Here is a 17,704-nt window from a genome sequence, read left to right as displayed (position 1 = left end):
TGCGTCTGTATTCAGGACGGGGGAGCTTGCAGCTCTAGCTCTCTCCTTACCTCCTCTCCCTCCCCTGCCAGAAGACCTGGCACCTGCCTTTCCAGCACGCTTCATATTGATCTTTCCCCTGCTGCAAAAGATCTGTGTGTGTGTGTGAATCCTTTTGTATTGCACATTTTATTCCCTCTGTCGTGTGCATGCATTGGCCTCTTCTTTAAATGTTTGCTTCGGTATTAAGGGTTATGTAAAATTGTGTGCAGTCTGTCTGTCTGTCTTCTTCTGCTGTGAATATCTGATTTTTTTTCTATATTGAGCATCTCTGTGTATGTGGGTGTGTGTGTGTGTGCAAGCAACCTGTGCCTCCCTGCACAGTGATAGATCACACTAGCTGGGAAAACACACCTTTCTTTTTAGCAAAGTTTCCAAAAAAAGAGCAAATATAAATTCAAAAAAATTAACTGAATTGTAATACTAATAATAATTGACTAGAATAGCTAAGCTAAGCTAAGCTAAATCCCACCCACTCCTTCCTAACAAGAAGAAGGAGCAGGCAGGTCTCAGTCTAAGCATTCCTCTCTCACACCGTTGCTGACAGGGAACAAGCTGCAAAAGGCACAGAAGGGCTGCAAACAGGCTTTTATGCTGTTTCTAGTCCCACCCCACAGATGCTGCCACTGGAAAGGCAGCCAGGGAGAAATCCTTCTCAGTGGCTACCTACAGAAGTCAGTCTTCTCCCCCACCCCCCGCTCTGCCTCCCTCCCCCGCTCCCACTCTCCGTCTCTCACCCACTCCCCCTCCCTCTCCCTCTCCCTCTTCTAATTGTGACTGAAGCGGATCCAAAGCACTTCAGGTGCTCCGACCCACTTCGCATATCATTGCTGAGACCCCGCTTCGATCCAGGCATGGAATCCAAAATGGAATCCGAAGACTCGCACAGTCCTACTAATTACTCTTGTTGTCCATTATCTTTTTTCCCCCTAGCCTATGACGCTTCCATGGCTATAAAGAGTTACATTCAGTTTCTGTTTTCCTTTTTTACAGGAGAGGATAAGAATAACAGAATTCTCAGGGGAGAAACCTATGACCTGCATCAACTGCCTGACTTACATATCACTAACAATGGAATATCATAGCATATCTGGGAAAACGCTTATTTACATGGTCACCTTGGTGATGGTGGCTGCAATATTAATTTTTACTTTTGTTTCTTTAATGCTCACCCTCTGTTTCTACCTTAGTAGTATTGTGGCTACAATTTATAAGAGAAATGCTAGACTAAAGTCAAACCATTCTGATGATATCTGGGAAGGTCCAAGGAATGTCTTCTTGAACTTGTGGGATTTGTATGGAAGGATATGGCATGGTAAGTAAAAGGTCTTTTGTTTAAAACTCTACAGTTATTTAATTAGGTAAATGCCCCCCCAGATTAAACCTTAGGCTTCTTCAACCCACTGAGAAAGCAATACTAGTTTTGCTAGGGGCTACAGCGTGCACAAGAATCCCTGTCTCAAAAATAGCTTACAGTAGAAGACACAAAAATGGTATATACTGAGAAAGGCACAATGTGGCTCACATTGAAAAGAGAAATCTTAGAAATGTAAGGCTGGAAGGGCACTTCCAGAGGTTGTCTAGTCCAACCATTTGCCTGAGGTAGGATCATCCCTTTCCAAACCATTTTATGTAATCCATAATCTAAACTTTTTGTAAAACTGCCATCCACCCTGATACAACACAAGTTATAACACCTTAACCTGCCACAGGTAAAGGAGTGGAATCACAGCAGCCAGTATTCTGCTTTGTTAAATGGTTGGTAAAAAAAAACACCCAAGAGATTCCAGGTAGAGGGCTATGCCCCCTACTACAGAGGAAGACAAAAGTCCCACAGTGCATACCAATCTGACCGTGGGGTAAAACTCATTTATGTCCTCAAATGATGATTGTCCTGACCCACAGCAGAGGAAAAGACCCTCTAGCCAGGAACCTCCCTATTTGGTCCCAGCAGGAACCCTGGTATATCTTAATCAAAATCCCCAGACTTGGTTGCAGCCAATACCTAGTTTAAGCCTTATGAAGAAGGCCTAAAAGCACCCTGACAAATGTAGTGGAAACTAAAATGCTTTTTTATACTGACAACCATGGTGGCTGTTCAATATGCACTAAAAATAGAAAATATTTAACAGGAAATGGGTTATTACGGGGGTTTTTGTTTTTTTTAAGTTGTGCAGTTGTACATTTAACTTTGATTTTTAAGTTGCTAAAATTTGTGGAAAGGCTGTTTGCCAATGAAACATATGTCTCATTCTAATCAGACATTGAGCAAGCATTTTGAAATTTCACCAATAAGAGAAATATTTAATTTGCCTGGTCTATGATAATCCTACTTGCCTTTTCTGCAAATCCTGTCCCCCCCCTGCTTAAACTAATGTAGCTGAGTTACAAGAGCTGAAAGATAGGATATGTACAAAGAAATTCAGCAAGTCTTTGTTTACTTTTATTTTGGTTTTGAGGGCCTTGGATGACTCAGTGGACTGATGGTTAGATACAGAAGCCTCTGAGTTCTCTTTGAGAACTGTTTATGGCTAAGTACACACAGTCATAAAGCCCAAGGCTGAATCAATTCAGTCTTTTCAGGTTAATCTAAACTGCAGAGATTAAACTAAGGAACAACCAGACACACATTCACTTTTGATTCAGGACATGCAGCCACATGCCTGCAGTGGCTCAGGACCGAAGCCAGGCAGCACTAGAACATGGCTCTGTGGTACATAGCCAGCATGGGCTGTCTGCTTGCTTCCTCTTCTTGCTGCCCCCAACAGCTATGGGATTTCCAGTCCAGAATCACAGAAGCAGGACTCTGCAAGGTTGCTCATCACTTCTCTTCCTGCTTCCAGGTGCCTCTGGGATTTGTAGCCCACAGTCACAGCAAGCAGTAAGTTTCAGTAAGTTTAGGATCAGGGCAGCTTTGTGCTCAGGGAAAGGTGAGTTCAATTGCCATTCCTGGCCCCAGCCCCCAGCCAGGGCTTGCCTTGGGGGTGGGGTGGGGGAGAAATCCCTGCCTCCTCCCACAACCCTTAGCTGCTGGAGCAGACAGCCAAGCCCAGCCCAGGGCTGGAAAGCATACTGGGATGCTGGGGGACTGTGATTTAACTTGAACAAGAAGGGGTCTGAGAAGTAAGTTTCATAAATGGTTTGACCCAAATCGGTTAAGTCTGATACTACATTCAACCAGGTTTATCTTAAACCAATGTCAGCCATTTTGAAACTGGTTTATGTGAATATCTGTTCTGTTACAGGCTTAAACCAGTTTATGATAACTTAAACCAGTTTATGTGTAACTTCTGTTCCTAACCTATATGATGATCACATTTGAGATTAGAAGGCTCCAAGGTCATAAGCACAGAATCTCAACCCCAACCCAACCCCACTTTCCCCTGGAACAAAGCGGTCTCTTTCCATCTGTCACTGACTACTGAAGCTGGAAGTACACAAAGGGCAGAATCCTGTTTTATTTACATACCCAAATAGCAGTTAAGCAGGCTCTGTTCTAGCCAAAAAGGCTCTGTACACATATAACTGAGGCCGAGTTCTCAGATTCTGGCCTGGCAAACACTAGGAGGAGAAGAGCCTGTCCATTCTTTAGCTTAGGGGTTAGGACACTTGACTGGGAAATGCATAACCCAGGTCCTAGCCTCCTGTCCCGTTCACACAAAGAGGATGTTATCCTGCATCTGAGTTCAATGTCTAGCCTTGTATTCTAACCACTGGGCCTGGACCTCCCAGTCTTCCCGGCCAGAACACGGTGAGCTTGAATGGCATCCAGAGTGTGCATTATCCAGATGCCATTTGAGCCCTCCTTTTTTGAAGCTGTGCTCCTTTCTAATCCTTGCTCTGGCAGACTCAGAGCAGGAATTTGAACTGCTACATTTTACATCCCAGGCGTCTGTTCTCACCACTAGCCTATTTGAGCATGCTGAGGCAGTTCCCTTTTAAATACATATTTGAAACCATCATTTGAGACCTCTCTTTGGCAAAATAATTTATGAGAGAGGCACAAATATTCAGTGGTTGGTATGCTCACACTAATACAGGAGTGTCAAGCTCGAGTCCAAATCTCTAATCTAGAGGAAGGAGTGGAAGCTGGTTCTGTTAAATCATGGAACTCCTAGAAGCGGGTGTATAGCACACCAAGTATGAAGGTGGCTGCTGCTTGTGTCTGTTCAGCAAACTGAAGCCGCAGAGTATTGTGTTTACATTCTTGCAGCTGTAGCTGTTGGCTGAAGCTTGTGCCTGAAATAGCAAGCAGCTGTTCATAGTATCTTATGGAGGCTTGTGATATAGAAACATTTATATGCAGAACTACTTGCAGTAAAGAACTAAGTCTCAAAACTACAACTTTTCAAGGGTCTGAGGCCTAATCTTGCATAACATAGTGAATTTAGGCTACTTGCACCTAAATTTGATACCTGAACATGCAGGCATCACATTTAGACATGAATAGTTAAAGCACGTTAAAGGAAATGTAGACAACTTAAAGCGCATTAATACTCCGTGTGTGGACTGACTTGGGACTAACTTTCATTAATGTGCTTAAAGGCCTGTATGTGTAGATGTACGCCTAAACCCACTTAATGAGCATTAAGCTAATGCACATTAAATTTAGGTGTGCTTAAATGCACGTGTAGACATACCCACAGAGTAAGTCCTTTTGGAAACGCAGAATGTCCCAGAAGGGTGGCATCACAGGTAAAGTCTGCCATATCAAGGGGTTCCTGATGCTACACTTCCTTCACACTCTGTGTTTCCAGGAGGACTGTCATGCAGGTAGCCATGACTCTGCAGATGTTCTTTTCTACATTCTGCCTTTCAAAAAAAAGGCATGGTTCCTATTTTATTTGGGGCATATTGTTAATGAGGAAATATATTACTTTTGTCTAAACTTGTGCTCTTCATTTCTTAAGTCATGTTGAAGTGTCTAAATCACTTTGGTCTTGGTGTGCTCAGCAGAGAAATCTCCAGATACCTGTAAGAACCTGAACTCTGACAAACATACCAAGTGCTGGAAGTTCTCTCAGTAACTGCTCTGTATTGCTTGACCCTTAAATTCATGCTTCTGTCTAACCTGTATTCAAATTACAAATAAACTAAAATTCATATTAACAATGTTGTACTTTGTACTTCAAACAGGTTATGAGCTTCATGGTTTGGAAGTCATACCAGAAGGACCATGTGTTATTGTTTTTTATCATGGAGCTCTTGCTATAGACCACATGGTCTTTGTAGCTAGGTACTTTATCTTGACACACCGGATGTGTGTGTCAGTAGTTCATCGTTATTTTTTTAAAATACCAGGTAAAATCATTTTTCTTGTATATAGTTAAATACTTTCATATATATGAAAGTGTTTTTTTTTGTTTTAGTGATGTTTGTATTCATAGTATTTGTGAGGTCTGCTAATTAGTACAGTCACATGTCCCAATACTGTGCTCTGATGTTAAATTCAGGAACTCGGGGGGTGGGGGATGCAACACACATCTCACAAATTTACATACAATTTGCACACAGCACAAGTCTTTGTCTCTGCCCTTTTGGGCTTCAGAAACTTCTGGGGTGGTTTCATTATCAGCAATGTTGTATCATGGAATTCCACTCAACCTTTTATGCAATAGAAAGGTGTAGAGTTACCTAGCTTGCTGGCTTTTGCAGGAGGGCTTTGCTCTCTGTGGAGCTGCTCCAGCCAGTTGTCCAAAATAACACAGTCCTCAAATACCACACAAGCAAACAAATGAACAAAAGCAAGCTCTTCTACTTCAGCCTGGGCACTTGAGGAGAAGGCTCTGACTTCTTGCACAGCAGTGTGGCCCTTTCTGGCTCCCTCTTGCTTTACACACTCTTTTGGGAGCTGTTTAAGACTCCTAGCAGGACATATCCCCACCTATCCTAATGCCCCGCACCCGGGCTCTTTCAACAGGGCTGACTCTTTTTTGTTAATAGACTCTTCTCTATTAAAAGGGATCCTGGGTTTTTTTTGATAAAAAACCAAACAAACCAATTTTCCAATTAAAAAAAAAGTAACCCCAAATCCACATTTTACCATGATTAAAATGAAACACCACTATATACGATATAGTGGGAAAAAATTCCAATAAAAAAGTGGAACTTTTATCAAAGAGACCCAAGATCCCTGCCTATTTGAAAAGGTCTTGTTGGATGCTTAATTTTTGCATTGCCTAAACTTTTCCTCTTAACTATGACAGCTTAACTTGACTTTGTTGCAGAGCATGTGATTCATTGTGTAAATTTAACATAGACCAATGGAATGTTCAGTGTGACATAGTGCAGTTGCTTAGCGTGTGTTCATGTTTTAAAGGAAAACCTGAAATAGAACAGATGAATATATTCATGTATAAGCGTTGGAAAGGGTCTTTTCTTGAAAATATAATGTCAGAAGTGCAACACTTATACCAGGGGTAGGCAACCCTCCGCAAGCATGCCAGAGTGTGGCATGTAATGGCATTTTGCTTGGCACAGGTGCCTCAAGGAGGATGGCAGGGAAGTGGCTGGGGTTGCACTGCCACAACAAGGATCAGGCCCCTCTCTGCTCCCCTGCCACCCAACCCTGGAATACCAACATTTTACAAGTTTCAGGTATTTTTGGCACTTTGCCCAAACACACTGCCAACCTCAGGCTTCTACAATATTTTCCTCTAACATATATTCCTTAGTCTTGTATTTTAAGTACTAGCTAATTGCCCATCATGAATGACAGAATATTTAAGGAAGTTTTTACATGCCCCCCTGCCCCCCACTCACCCTTCAGAGCTAGCCATGTAAACTGTCCCTCTGCTGCCACTGCCTGCTCCTCCAGTCTCCGGTGGTGGCAGCTCCCTCCCTTACTCCTGCCTGCCTCTGCCTCCTCCTGTGGAGCAGCAAGACTTACCTCTGCCTGAGGAAGTGGCAGCAGCTCCCTCCCCCAGCCTGCCTGCCTCCTCCCATAGAGCAGCGGGGTTTTGCTCCACCTGAGGTGGTGGTGGCAGCTCCCTCCCCCCTGCCCACCCACCTCTGCCTCCACCCATGGAGCAGCAGGGCTCCCCTCTGCCTGAGGAGGAGGTAGCAGCAGCGGTGGTGGCAGCAGCTCTCCCCTATCCCCCCCTGCCTCTACCTTTACCTCCTCCCACAGAGCAGCAGGGCTTCCCTCTTCCTGAGGAGGTGGCTGTGGCGGCATCTTCCTCCTCCCTGCCCCCCTGCCCACCTCTGCTGCCCTGTGTAGAGCAGTGGGGCTTCCCTCTGCCTGAGGAGGTGGCAGTGACTCCTTCCCCATCACCTGTCTGCCTGCCTCCACCTCGTCCCACAGAGTAGTGGGGCTCTCCTCCCAGCTGAGGATGCAGCAGCAGCAGTGGCTCCTTCCACCCTTCAGCCCACCTCCACCTGTGCTGCTGCCTGAGGCAGCAGCGCCTCCTTCCCTGCCTGAGCAGGCAAAGCCCCCACAGCCAATCATCACCTGCCCTCTCGGCAGTGCATGAACAGTTGCCCAAAAGCATTATGGACAGACAGACACACAGACTAAGCCCTTTATTATATTAGAATGTAGTCATCAGACTTCTTTAATGAAGTTTTTTATGCTACTATATATTTTTTGTCATATGACTGCTGTATTTGTTGTATGATTTAAGTTCTATTTTAATAATTTATTTGGTACATATTTTTTACAGGTCTTAAATCAATTTTAGAAGCTTATTCATTTATAGTAGGTACAAGAGAAGAATGTATGGATGCACTGAAAAATGGCCGAGTGGTGGCTATTGCACCAGGTGGAGCTCCAGAAGCACTTTTTAGTGACAAAACTTACAAACTCATATGGGGTCACCGTAAAGGCTTTGCTCAGCTGGCTATAGATGCAAAAGTGGTGAGTAACACACCTGTAGACATCAATCGTGTCAGTGGATCTAAGGGTACGGCAGGCGAACAGTTACCACAGGGTATATCAGAAAAGGGACTTAGGTTTAGTATTACTAACTGGTCTATAATAAATTCTGCTGGGCATAGGCTTTATCTGATGAGATAAGAGCTAAATCATAACAATTTAGCCCTCTTTCATTGAGATTTGTCATCAGCTAACACAGCTGTCCCTTCGGCAGAATTTGTTGGGTGTCTTACTATTTTAGTCAGACTGGCAGCATCTACATGAAACCTTACTGCACAGTGGTTACTGAGCATTTATTTAGTACTTGTATTAAACAATTACTAAATAAATGCACAGCAACCTGAATTACTGTGCAATAGCACCTGCAAACACCTTTTTTCAACACTACTGTGCAGAAACCTAATACTCCTGTGCAGTAGTGTTGCATCATGGTTTTTGCCACCCAATGCTACTGCACAGTCAGCGTCTCGTGTAGATGTACCCACTATTTCCAAAACAGAGCTCCTTTATCTTTACACCCAAGTCTCCATTTTCCTTTCCTTCCTACCATTCTCCCCATCTTGGAGGTCTGCAATTCTGGCTGCCTTTTTCTGGCTGCAATTCTGGCTGCCTTTTTCATTTACCTTCCACTTTTTTCATATTTGTGTGTGACCTCATACACATGCAGGCCATGTCCAAATAGTGCTGTTAATGCTTCATAAGGACTTTCCTTCCTATTGTAATGGGTTTGCCTCCAGAGACAGCCAATGGACCCCTGGTGGGTGCACTTTGACTGTTCTCTCACTTTGGCTCCCCCTGTCCCCAGTGGGCTGCCCTTCAGGGCACTGACGCCTCAAGGCCCTTTTTTATGTGTTGGTCCCTGTCTCAACACTTCAGGCTAAAGGCCAGGCTACATGTGTCAGCCCTTGAACCTTCTGCTCAAGAAGCCCTAGAACATCTTTGGCCTCTGCCACTCTCTCCCTCTCTCTTCTCAGTTCTCAGATCCACAGTTTGGACCCTGAACTGGGCCCTCAAACTACAGGCCAAAAATGCAGGTTCACATTACTGGCACCTTCTGTGACAACACCCTCCACAAGGCACCTATTCATGGCTTCCTCTCTCCCTTTAAGCCACTGCAAACCTCACAGTTAAACAGACTTAAACAAACTTGCACAGAACCTCCTTCTCATCCTGTATACTGCTCCATGCTTCAGTCTTCAGCTGCTGCCGGCCCCAGACCTGCTGCCCAGGTATCGTGGGTAGATGGACCATGTGGACAGGGTCTCCCTAGAGACTAGCCCAGGATCCACAGAGCAAATCTGCTCATCTCCCCATGCCACCATAGATAAATACACACACAGGAAGTTGTATCATAGAGCAAAGATACAGAACTGATGGCAGTATAATACTGAGAGCAGAGTGCAATTATAGTGTATCTTAGTATTTCCACTGTGCATAAAATTTGGGGCCTAAAATTGTGCAACCAAGCTCTATAGTATGGCTCCTGATATTTTCTAGCCTCCTGCTATACTTATTTATCATGAAAACATAGAATCATAAAGTTGGGCTGAAAGGGAACTCCGTAGGTCATCTAGTGCAACCTTCTGCCAGTGACAGAATCATCTTCATCCATAATAAACCCTCTTATCAAAACTACACAGTCAATCTTGACACAACCGCAAGACCTAAGCTGCCACAGGTAGAGCAGGGAGACCAATGTGGCCAGTGTGCTGCTGCAGCAAGGTTGGTAAAATATGATTTGAGGTTAAAGGAAAAGGGATACAGGAAAAAAAAGGTGTTTTCCTGTTTCTTTATGGTAAGACCTTCAGACACTTGACGACTGCTATCATGTCAACTCTTAAGTACATTTTCTATGAGCTAAACGTGCCTGTTTCCTTCAACCTCTCCTCATGTAACTTGCCTTCCAAGCCCTTGATCATTTTTATTGCCTGCCTCTGTACCCTCTCTACTTTTCCATGTCCTTTTTAAAAGGTGGAGCCCCAAACTGCACACAATACAGGTCTATGAGGCCTAGCCGGGGCTTAATAGAGAGGCACCATCACCTCCCATGTCTTGCACCTAATGTATCTATTGCTGTATCCCAAAACTTCATTTTCCTTCTGTGTAGCTACATCACACTGCAGACTAGGATTGAATCTGTGATCTGTCAAGACTCCCAGATCCTTCTTCATAGTGGTGCCATCCAGCCAGATGTCTCCCATTTTCTATTTACATTTGCTATGGTTCTTCCTGAAGTGTAGTACCTTGCACTTGTCAGTTTTGAACTTCATTCTGTTACCTCCATCCCAGTTTTTCAAACTGTCAAGATCCTTTTGAATTTCATTCTTGTCCTCCAATGTATTTGTGAGCTTTCCTAGTGCTGTGTCATCTACAAATTTGCTCAAGAAACTTTCTGTGCTGGAATCCAAAGTATTAATAACTCTGTTTGAATAGTACTGGGCCCAGGACAAAGCCCTGGAGGACTCCACTCAAAACCTCCCACCTTTATTACCTGGATACATTTTTAATTACCTTTTGCTTGCAGCTGTTGAGCCAGTTGTCCATTCAGCTTCTAGTAGTTTTCTCTAGCCCCAATTTCTCTTAATTTATTTATGATAAGGTTGTGGCGGGCCAGTAGGGGGTGCTCCTGTGTTGAGCCATCCACCTCCCTGCGCCCGCCCACCTTCCAGGCTCTGAATGCCTCCCTAGGGGCACCTTACGTCCGGCCAACCCCCTTCCTGGAGCACACTTGCTAGCCTGGGGGTAACGTAGCCACCACCAGCCCAAGAAGGGACTCTCTCTCGGCCCTGTGTCCTTGGGGAAACACCGACCTAAAGTCCTATGGGTACTCGACCCAGTACAGGCACTTGGGGCACTTCCCCAAGTCGGGGACAAAAGGAAAATCTCCCTTAGTCCGCAGACCTAAGGGGTCTCTTAGGCATAATTTAGACCCACCCCTCAATAAGTCTCCCACACCGGTCACAAAGGAGAACTTTATTGATTACAGGGGTAGGGTGAAAATAGGGTACAAGATTGAGCAATATCCTCGAAATCCTAAAGAGCAAACAGTCTGGCTGAGGTAGCCTTTTGATCATGCATCTGAGTTACTGCCAGCTAGATATCTAATCAGATCTCAAGTAGCTTACTTACAAGCATCTTCCAAAGGCCAGTGAAGTTTCCCTTTGGAGTCAGGCCATTTTTAGCTTGTGAGTTTTGGCGGAGAGAGCCAGTTTCAGATGGTAAAGCTCCTCTGTGTTCCCCGCATGGCTGCTGCCTCCACCTCCAGGGCAGTCCTAACTTATATAGCCCCTGTGACCTCATTCACCTGGTCCAGTGGAGGCCAGCTCCGGTTGGCTATTGGCCAACCAATTTGAAATACATCACTAGTTGCCGGGCAGACTCCAGCCCACCAGGTAGATGCCCCTCACCCAGGTAGCCGATACCAGTCACATAGGCAGAGGGAGCAGGTTTCCCCCCTCCCTCAGGAATGCAGCCAGCTCAGGTTACCTAAAAAGATAGGCTGAGGTGTGTCTCCTCTGCTGGGCTCATCCTCATCAAATGGTCACAGCACAGAGATTTATTCACATTGTCACCAGGGAGAGATTTTGGGAAGAAACCAAGGTGGCTTTCTGCCACAAAGGTCATGTAAGATTTTGTCAAAAGCCTTGCTGAAGTCAGCAAGTCATAGAGTCATAAGGCATGCCTACATGAGATGCTTAACAGTGAATTAGCATAGTTTATGGTGAAGTAAGCACATGGGTCTACATGTGCCCATGCTTACTTCATAGTAAATCTCCCTAAACCTGAGTAAATATGCTACCTGCAAATGCAAGCAGAACATTTACTTGGCATTAGTAATGGCACCATAATACTCATGTAGACTCCTGTCTGGGTGGCAAATCTGCTCCTGGTCAGCCATCCACTGGGGGTAGGAGATGACTCCCTGCCCGCTGCCAGGGCAGGCTCCATCACAGGATCCTGGGGTTAGGGGGTTTGTAGGGCTTGGACTGGGAGACCTTTATCTCCCAGCCCGAGCCCCATGACTACAGGGCTTAGATTGGGTGATAAGCATCTCTCAGCTGTAGCCCACTGTCAGGAGCTGCTGCTGGGAGATAAGGTTCTCCCAGCCTGAGCCTCACAACCATGCTGGGTGAGCGGAAGGGAGGGGGCAGGGAGCTTGTTCCCTGCCCAGCTCCATGAGCACAGAGCTGGGGGGTGGGGAAGAGGCTGGGGAGCTTGTTCTACCCACCAGCTCCATGAGTACAGAATTGTTACGGGGGAAGAAGCTCCCCAGCCCCCACTCTGCAATCACAATTGCAATAGCAGAGCAGGGGCTGGAAGCTTCCTGCATGGGGACTGCTCTCTGTCTAGCCTGGAACTGGCTGGGTCCTGCCCCCTGAATGGGATGGTTCCCAGCCATCTGCAGACTGCATGGGAAAGGTGGCTGGGGACTGTCCTGTTTTGGGGCAGTCCTAATCCAGCTCCGGGCTGCATGTTCAGACTTCCCTGCATAGCCCAGGGCTGGCCAGGAGCTGTCACAGCCAGAGGCAGGTCCCAGCCCCAGGCCCCAGTTGGGTGATTGAGGCATGGAGCTTAAGAGAGCTACAGGAGTGGGGCAGGTCCCAGCCCTCTGCCCCAATCTGCCAGTGGGGCAGCTAGCAGTGAGCCAGGACTAGGAACTCCCTGCTGCCAGGGTAGCGGGACATTGTCCCCGTGCCAGCAGCAGGCAGCCCCCAGGGCAAAGAATCAGCAATCTTCTGGCCTGGTCCTCCCTACCAGCCTCTGGGCTAGCACCCAGGGGGAGCCTGGAGCTCTCCCCAGTGGCCATAGGGGTGCATTGCAAAGCTGCAGGGAGTTGGGAGCAAATCTTCTCCCTAATCTCCGCATGTGTAGACACCTACCCAAAAAACCCTTACTGGGTGTGTATACATTGTCATATGGTGATGTTGCTAATCCAGCATATTATAACTATATTTATTTCATAGAATCCTAGAATAATAGAAAAGTAGGGCTGGAAGAGACCTCTAGAGGTCAAGCAGTCCAATGCCCTGCCTGAGACAGTAACATCCCTGGCCAAACTATGCTACACAAATCCATAAGCTAAACTCTTCATAAAGGTACCATCAACTTCAATACAACCAAGGACACAGATAAAGCAGGAGAAGAACCAAAGTAGCCAACATCCTGCTTCTATAAAAGCTTGTTAATATATGCAAAAAGAGATCCCAGGTAGAGGGTCATGCCCCGGTTACAGAGGAAGGGAGAAACCTCCAGAGTCCATGCCAATCTGACTATGGTGTAAAATTCCTTCCCACCCCCAATATAGTAATTGATCTGACCTTTAGTGTAAGGCCACGCCTCTCTAGCCAGGGGCTTCTGGCTTTAAATCCTAGCAGAAGCACTGGCACACCCCAATCAAAATCCCCAGGCTTGGCTGCAGTGAACACCCAATGCCTCTGAGGAAGGCTTAAAAAACACTGATACATGTAATGGAAAGGTGTAGGAGGGCGGGGTAGGGGGATGTAGGAAACCAGTGTAACTCCAAAGCATGGGAAATACCCATAATGAAACACAGACATATCTAAGCCCAAATCATCCCCAAAAAGCAGCTGTCCAACCATTTCTTGAATAACTCCAGTGAATTCTGAGTGTCTAGGACTTCCCTACGCAGTAATGAAAAGGCTTATGTTAAACAATATTTCACAAAGCTTTATTTCCTCCTTGGAGTGAATGACTACATACATATTTTCACTGGGGATGGCTCCAAATCAGTGCTCATAAACCTGAAGAAAAGACTTGGAGTCCCATAGATGAACAAGAACTTCAGGACACCTTACTGAATATGGCCTCTGCCTGAAGGGGCCATGCATTGAGGTCCAGGTAGCTACTCATTCAAATAGCATGCTACCACATTTATTTCTGGAAGCACCTACTGGGTCCTAGGATTTTTCAGATACAGTATTCAGAGACTGTCCTGGTGTATTTGGTATGGTTTGCCTGTCTTGTACCATAACCTTTAGATGGACTGTCTCTGGGCTATCCATCTTCACTTTTTGATCTCTCAGGGGAACAGCTATGGAAATTTCTCATGTGACTCGATTCTGTACAGACAGGCAAGGCTACTAGGAGCACCTGTTGAGCATGTGTGGTACTGTCTCTGCTCAGATGGAATGGGGCTTCAGAAAAAATGCCAGCAGATAGAAATAAGTGACCCTTTTCCCAAGATTTTGACATGGGTTCTCAGAGTCACCTTATCTTGATAGAAGAAGGAGGTCTTAGATATTAACCATGTTTGTCTGTTTCTTTATTATTGTTATTTGTAAGAAGCTGTAGACATGAAAAATGCTGTTTTGCATGGAGAGTTGGAGCAGAGTGCATTGCCACTAGCTTATGACTGCTCCATCACCTGTGTAGGAATCAATCAAGATCAAGTCCCCTAGCAAGAACTGGATTGCTAGCATAGGGAAATGCTTTTGCTAAGCCCTTGAACAACCATAAAGTGGTTGGTTGAGGGACAGCCTATCAATGAGCAGATGCAGAGCTGAGAGAGCAGCAGCAGCAGGCGACTGCTAGGGGGGAAATGGGGGGGCACGTGCCACCCTGAGACTGGTCCCCAACTCAGCACCACTCAGGACAGGACAGTTTTTTTTTGTCATGCAGGTCAGTGGCATGTTGGGGGAGCAGGGTGGGGACATTAAGCTGGCACAGAAATATAGGAGTGGATATGGGTCTTTTGATCCACTCCTGGGCCTGCCAACAAATTGTCTACCTGCCCCTCCTCCCCCCCCGAGGCTCAGGAGGCACCAGTCACCCCTGGCAGCAGCCAGGTGAAATTTAAGTAAATGGATAGAGCAGCATTTTTGAGTGCTAGCAGATACTCTAGTATGGCAACTGGTTGGTTATAAATTCCTTTGCTTTGTGCTGAGTGGAATACCTGGTCCATTTCATAAGGTATGTTCATCTATTGGTAAGAAAATCTCAGACTTGAGCAGAACATTCTTGCTATATGTGTGAGGGCATCCTGGCTGTGCGATGGAGTGCAGGTCTAGGTGAAGCATTCCACCTTGGGTCAGCTGGTCTAGGACCAGTGCCAGATTCCTGGAATTGATTCCTCACAGGTTTCAGTAGGATGCTCTGTTTCCAGAAATGCCTCAGTCCTGCCAGCGCTAGCAGAATTGTCCATTCTTAAACTTGCTTCACCTTTTGGAATAGCTGTCAAATAGAGGCATGGGCAGGAAGGCTTGTGGGAGACTTGCTAACCAGAGGATTTGAAAGGCATCTGACGGAGCCAGGAATGAGGCCCCCATGAAGCAGAAGGATACTTGTTGATTTTGAATGCAAAGAGGTTTGTTCTTGGGAAGCCCCAGTCAGCAAGACTGGACCTGAGGATGGACTTCTTGGTCACCTAACCATGGTGGGTGTAAATGGTGGAGATATATATATTTTTCACAACCTAAATGGTGAATGTCCATCACTAAAGTCACATGGGTGGGTGAGGATGTAAAAAAACATGCACTTGTGCACAGTGACCAGATCACAGGAATGTAAGGCCAGAAGGAAATTAATGAAGTCGCCTAATACAGTGCTGGAGGACTGGAAGAGGGCCAACATGGTTCCCATCTTCAAAAAGGGGAAAAGGAGGACCTGGGAAATTTATAGGCCAGTTAGTCTTACCTCAATCCTAGACAAGCTGTTTGAGAAAATTATTCTGGCACACATCCACAAGGGGCCAGCTGGGCTGCATGCTTAGGGGCAACCAACACGGGTCCATCAGTGGCGGGTCCTGTCAGACCAACCCGGTGGTCTTTTACAATCAGATCACCAAATCATTAGATGCGGGGGTAGCAGTGGACATAGTCTGCCTGGACTTCCAGAAGGCTTTCGACACTGTCTCTCACCCCGTTCTCATCAAGAAACTGGGGGACTGCGGTGTTGACACCCACACAGTCAAATGAGTCGCCAACTGGCTGGAGGGCCGCACCCAGAGGGTGGTAGTGGATGGGTCCTTCTCAGCCTGGAAGGACGTGGGCAGTGGGGTTCCGCAGGGCTCGGTCCTCAGGCCCGCACTGTTCAACATCTTCATGAGTGACTTGGACGAGGGGGTGAAAAGCACCCTGTTCAAATTTGCTGATGACACTAAGATGTGGGGGGATGTGGGCACGCTAGAAGGAAGCAACAGGCTACAATCGGACCTAGACAGGCTACAAGGGTGGGCGGATGTGAATTGGATGGGATTCAACACAGACAAGTGCAAAGTGATGCACCTGGGGAGAAACAACCGGCACCATACCTACAGGTTGGGGAACTCCCCTCTTGTCAGCACAGAGGTGGAAAAGGATCTTGGAGTCATCATTGACTCCAAGATGAACATGGGTCGGCAGTGTGGGGAGGCAGTCAAGAAGGCCAACTGTACCTTGTCATGTATCTACAGATGCATCTCGAGCAGGTCCAAGGAGGTGATTCTCCCCCTCTATGCGGCACTGGTCAGGCTGCAGCTGGAGTACTGCGTCCAGTTCTGGGCGCTGCACTTCAAGAGGGATGTGGACAGCATGGAGAGGGTCCAGAGGAGGGCCACTTGCATGATCAGGGGACAGCAGGGCAGGCCCTATGAGGAGAGGCTACGGGACCTGAACCTGTTCAGCCTCCAAAAGAGAAAGCTGAGGGGGGATGTAGTGGCCTGTTATAAACTAGTCAGGGGGGATCAGCAGGCATTTGGGGAGTCCCTGTTCCCCCAAACACTGCCAGGAGTGACCAGGAATAATGGTCACAAGCTGGTGGAGGGTAGATTTAGGCTGGATATCAGGAGGCGCTACTTCACGGTCAGGGCAACTAGGATCTGGAACCAACTTCAAGAGAAGTGCTGCAGGCTCCTACCCTGGGGGTTTTTAAGAGGAGGCTAGATGAACACCTTGCTGGGGTCATTTGACCCGAGGACTCTTTCCTGCCATGGCAGGGGGTCAGACTAGATGATCTGCTCAGGTCCCTTCCAACCCTAGAAACTATGAAACTATGAAAATATAGTCCCTGGTCAAGGCGGATTAGTCTGTCTAAACCCTTTTAGCCAAGTGTCTGGCTAACCTACTTTTGAAAATTTTCCAAGAATGGAGATACCAGAATTCTTCTAGTTCACCTGTTTTAATGCTTGACCTGCCATATATTCAGAAAGTCCTCTTAATCTCTAACCTAAATGTCCTTTGATGCAGTTATTAGAAACTGTTGCTCTATTCCTGTGCCTTGTGGCCACAGAGAAAAGCCCTTCTCCATCCTCTCTATAATTGCCTTTCAGTTATCTGAAGACTGTTAAAAATACCCCCTCAGTATTCGCTTCTTTTTCCACACCTAGTTCTGTCAGCCTTTTCACATAAGTCTTCCTTCCCAGGCTCCTAATCATTTCTGTCACTGTGCTGATTTCTCTCTAATCCATCCACATTGTTCTTGGAAGGTGGGGGCCAAAACGGGACACAATACTCCAGGTTAGGTCTTACAAGTGCTGAACAGAGCAGAAAAATCGCTTCCCTTTATTTCAAATTAATGATCCTGTTAATATAAACCAAATGCTGTTGCCTTTTTTTGTTGTTGCTGCAACAAAAGCACCCTGTTAGCTCATACTCAGCTTCTGGTTTACTATAACCCACAAGTCCTTCTCTACAGAACTACAGCCTAGAACAGTGATTCTCAGCAAGGGGACTGGGGCACCCAGGTGTGCCATGAGATCTTTTGAAGAGTATTCTGAGGTGTGGGGAAATAAGTACAGGCTTGGGTTCAGTCTCCTGCTCCCCCTGGCCCTTTCTCTCTGCAGGGAGATAAGCAATG

The 17,704-nt window shown here is 46.4% G+C and overlaps 1 protein-coding gene across 1 annotated transcript in view; it reads left to right on the top strand.

Annotated features, from left to right (window-relative positions):
- The first annotated feature begins 1,110 nt into the window (after positions 1-1,110).
- The window catches only part of LOC149869249 (DGAT1/2-independent enzyme synthesizing storage lipids-like), a 32,734-nt gene continuing 16,140 nt past the window's right edge, over positions 1,111-17,704 (top strand). The window contains exons 1-3 of the mRNA XM_090037696.1: positions 1,111-1,354; positions 5,176-5,340; positions 7,701-7,894. Of these exons, the coding sequence (XP_089893822.1) occupies positions 1,111-1,354; positions 5,176-5,340; positions 7,701-7,894 (603 nt within the window). The remainder of the gene's footprint in view (positions 1,355-5,175; positions 5,341-7,700; positions 7,895-17,704) is intronic.

Source organism: Crocodylus siamensis, chromosome 3 (genome assembly GCF_052110815.1).
Source record: "Crocodylus siamensis isolate JL-2025a chromosome 3, ASM5211081v1, whole genome shotgun sequence".
Taxonomy (NCBI): domain Eukaryota; kingdom Metazoa; phylum Chordata; order Crocodylia; family Crocodylidae; genus Crocodylus; species Crocodylus siamensis.
This window is presented reverse-complemented; position numbering and strand designations above follow the sequence as displayed.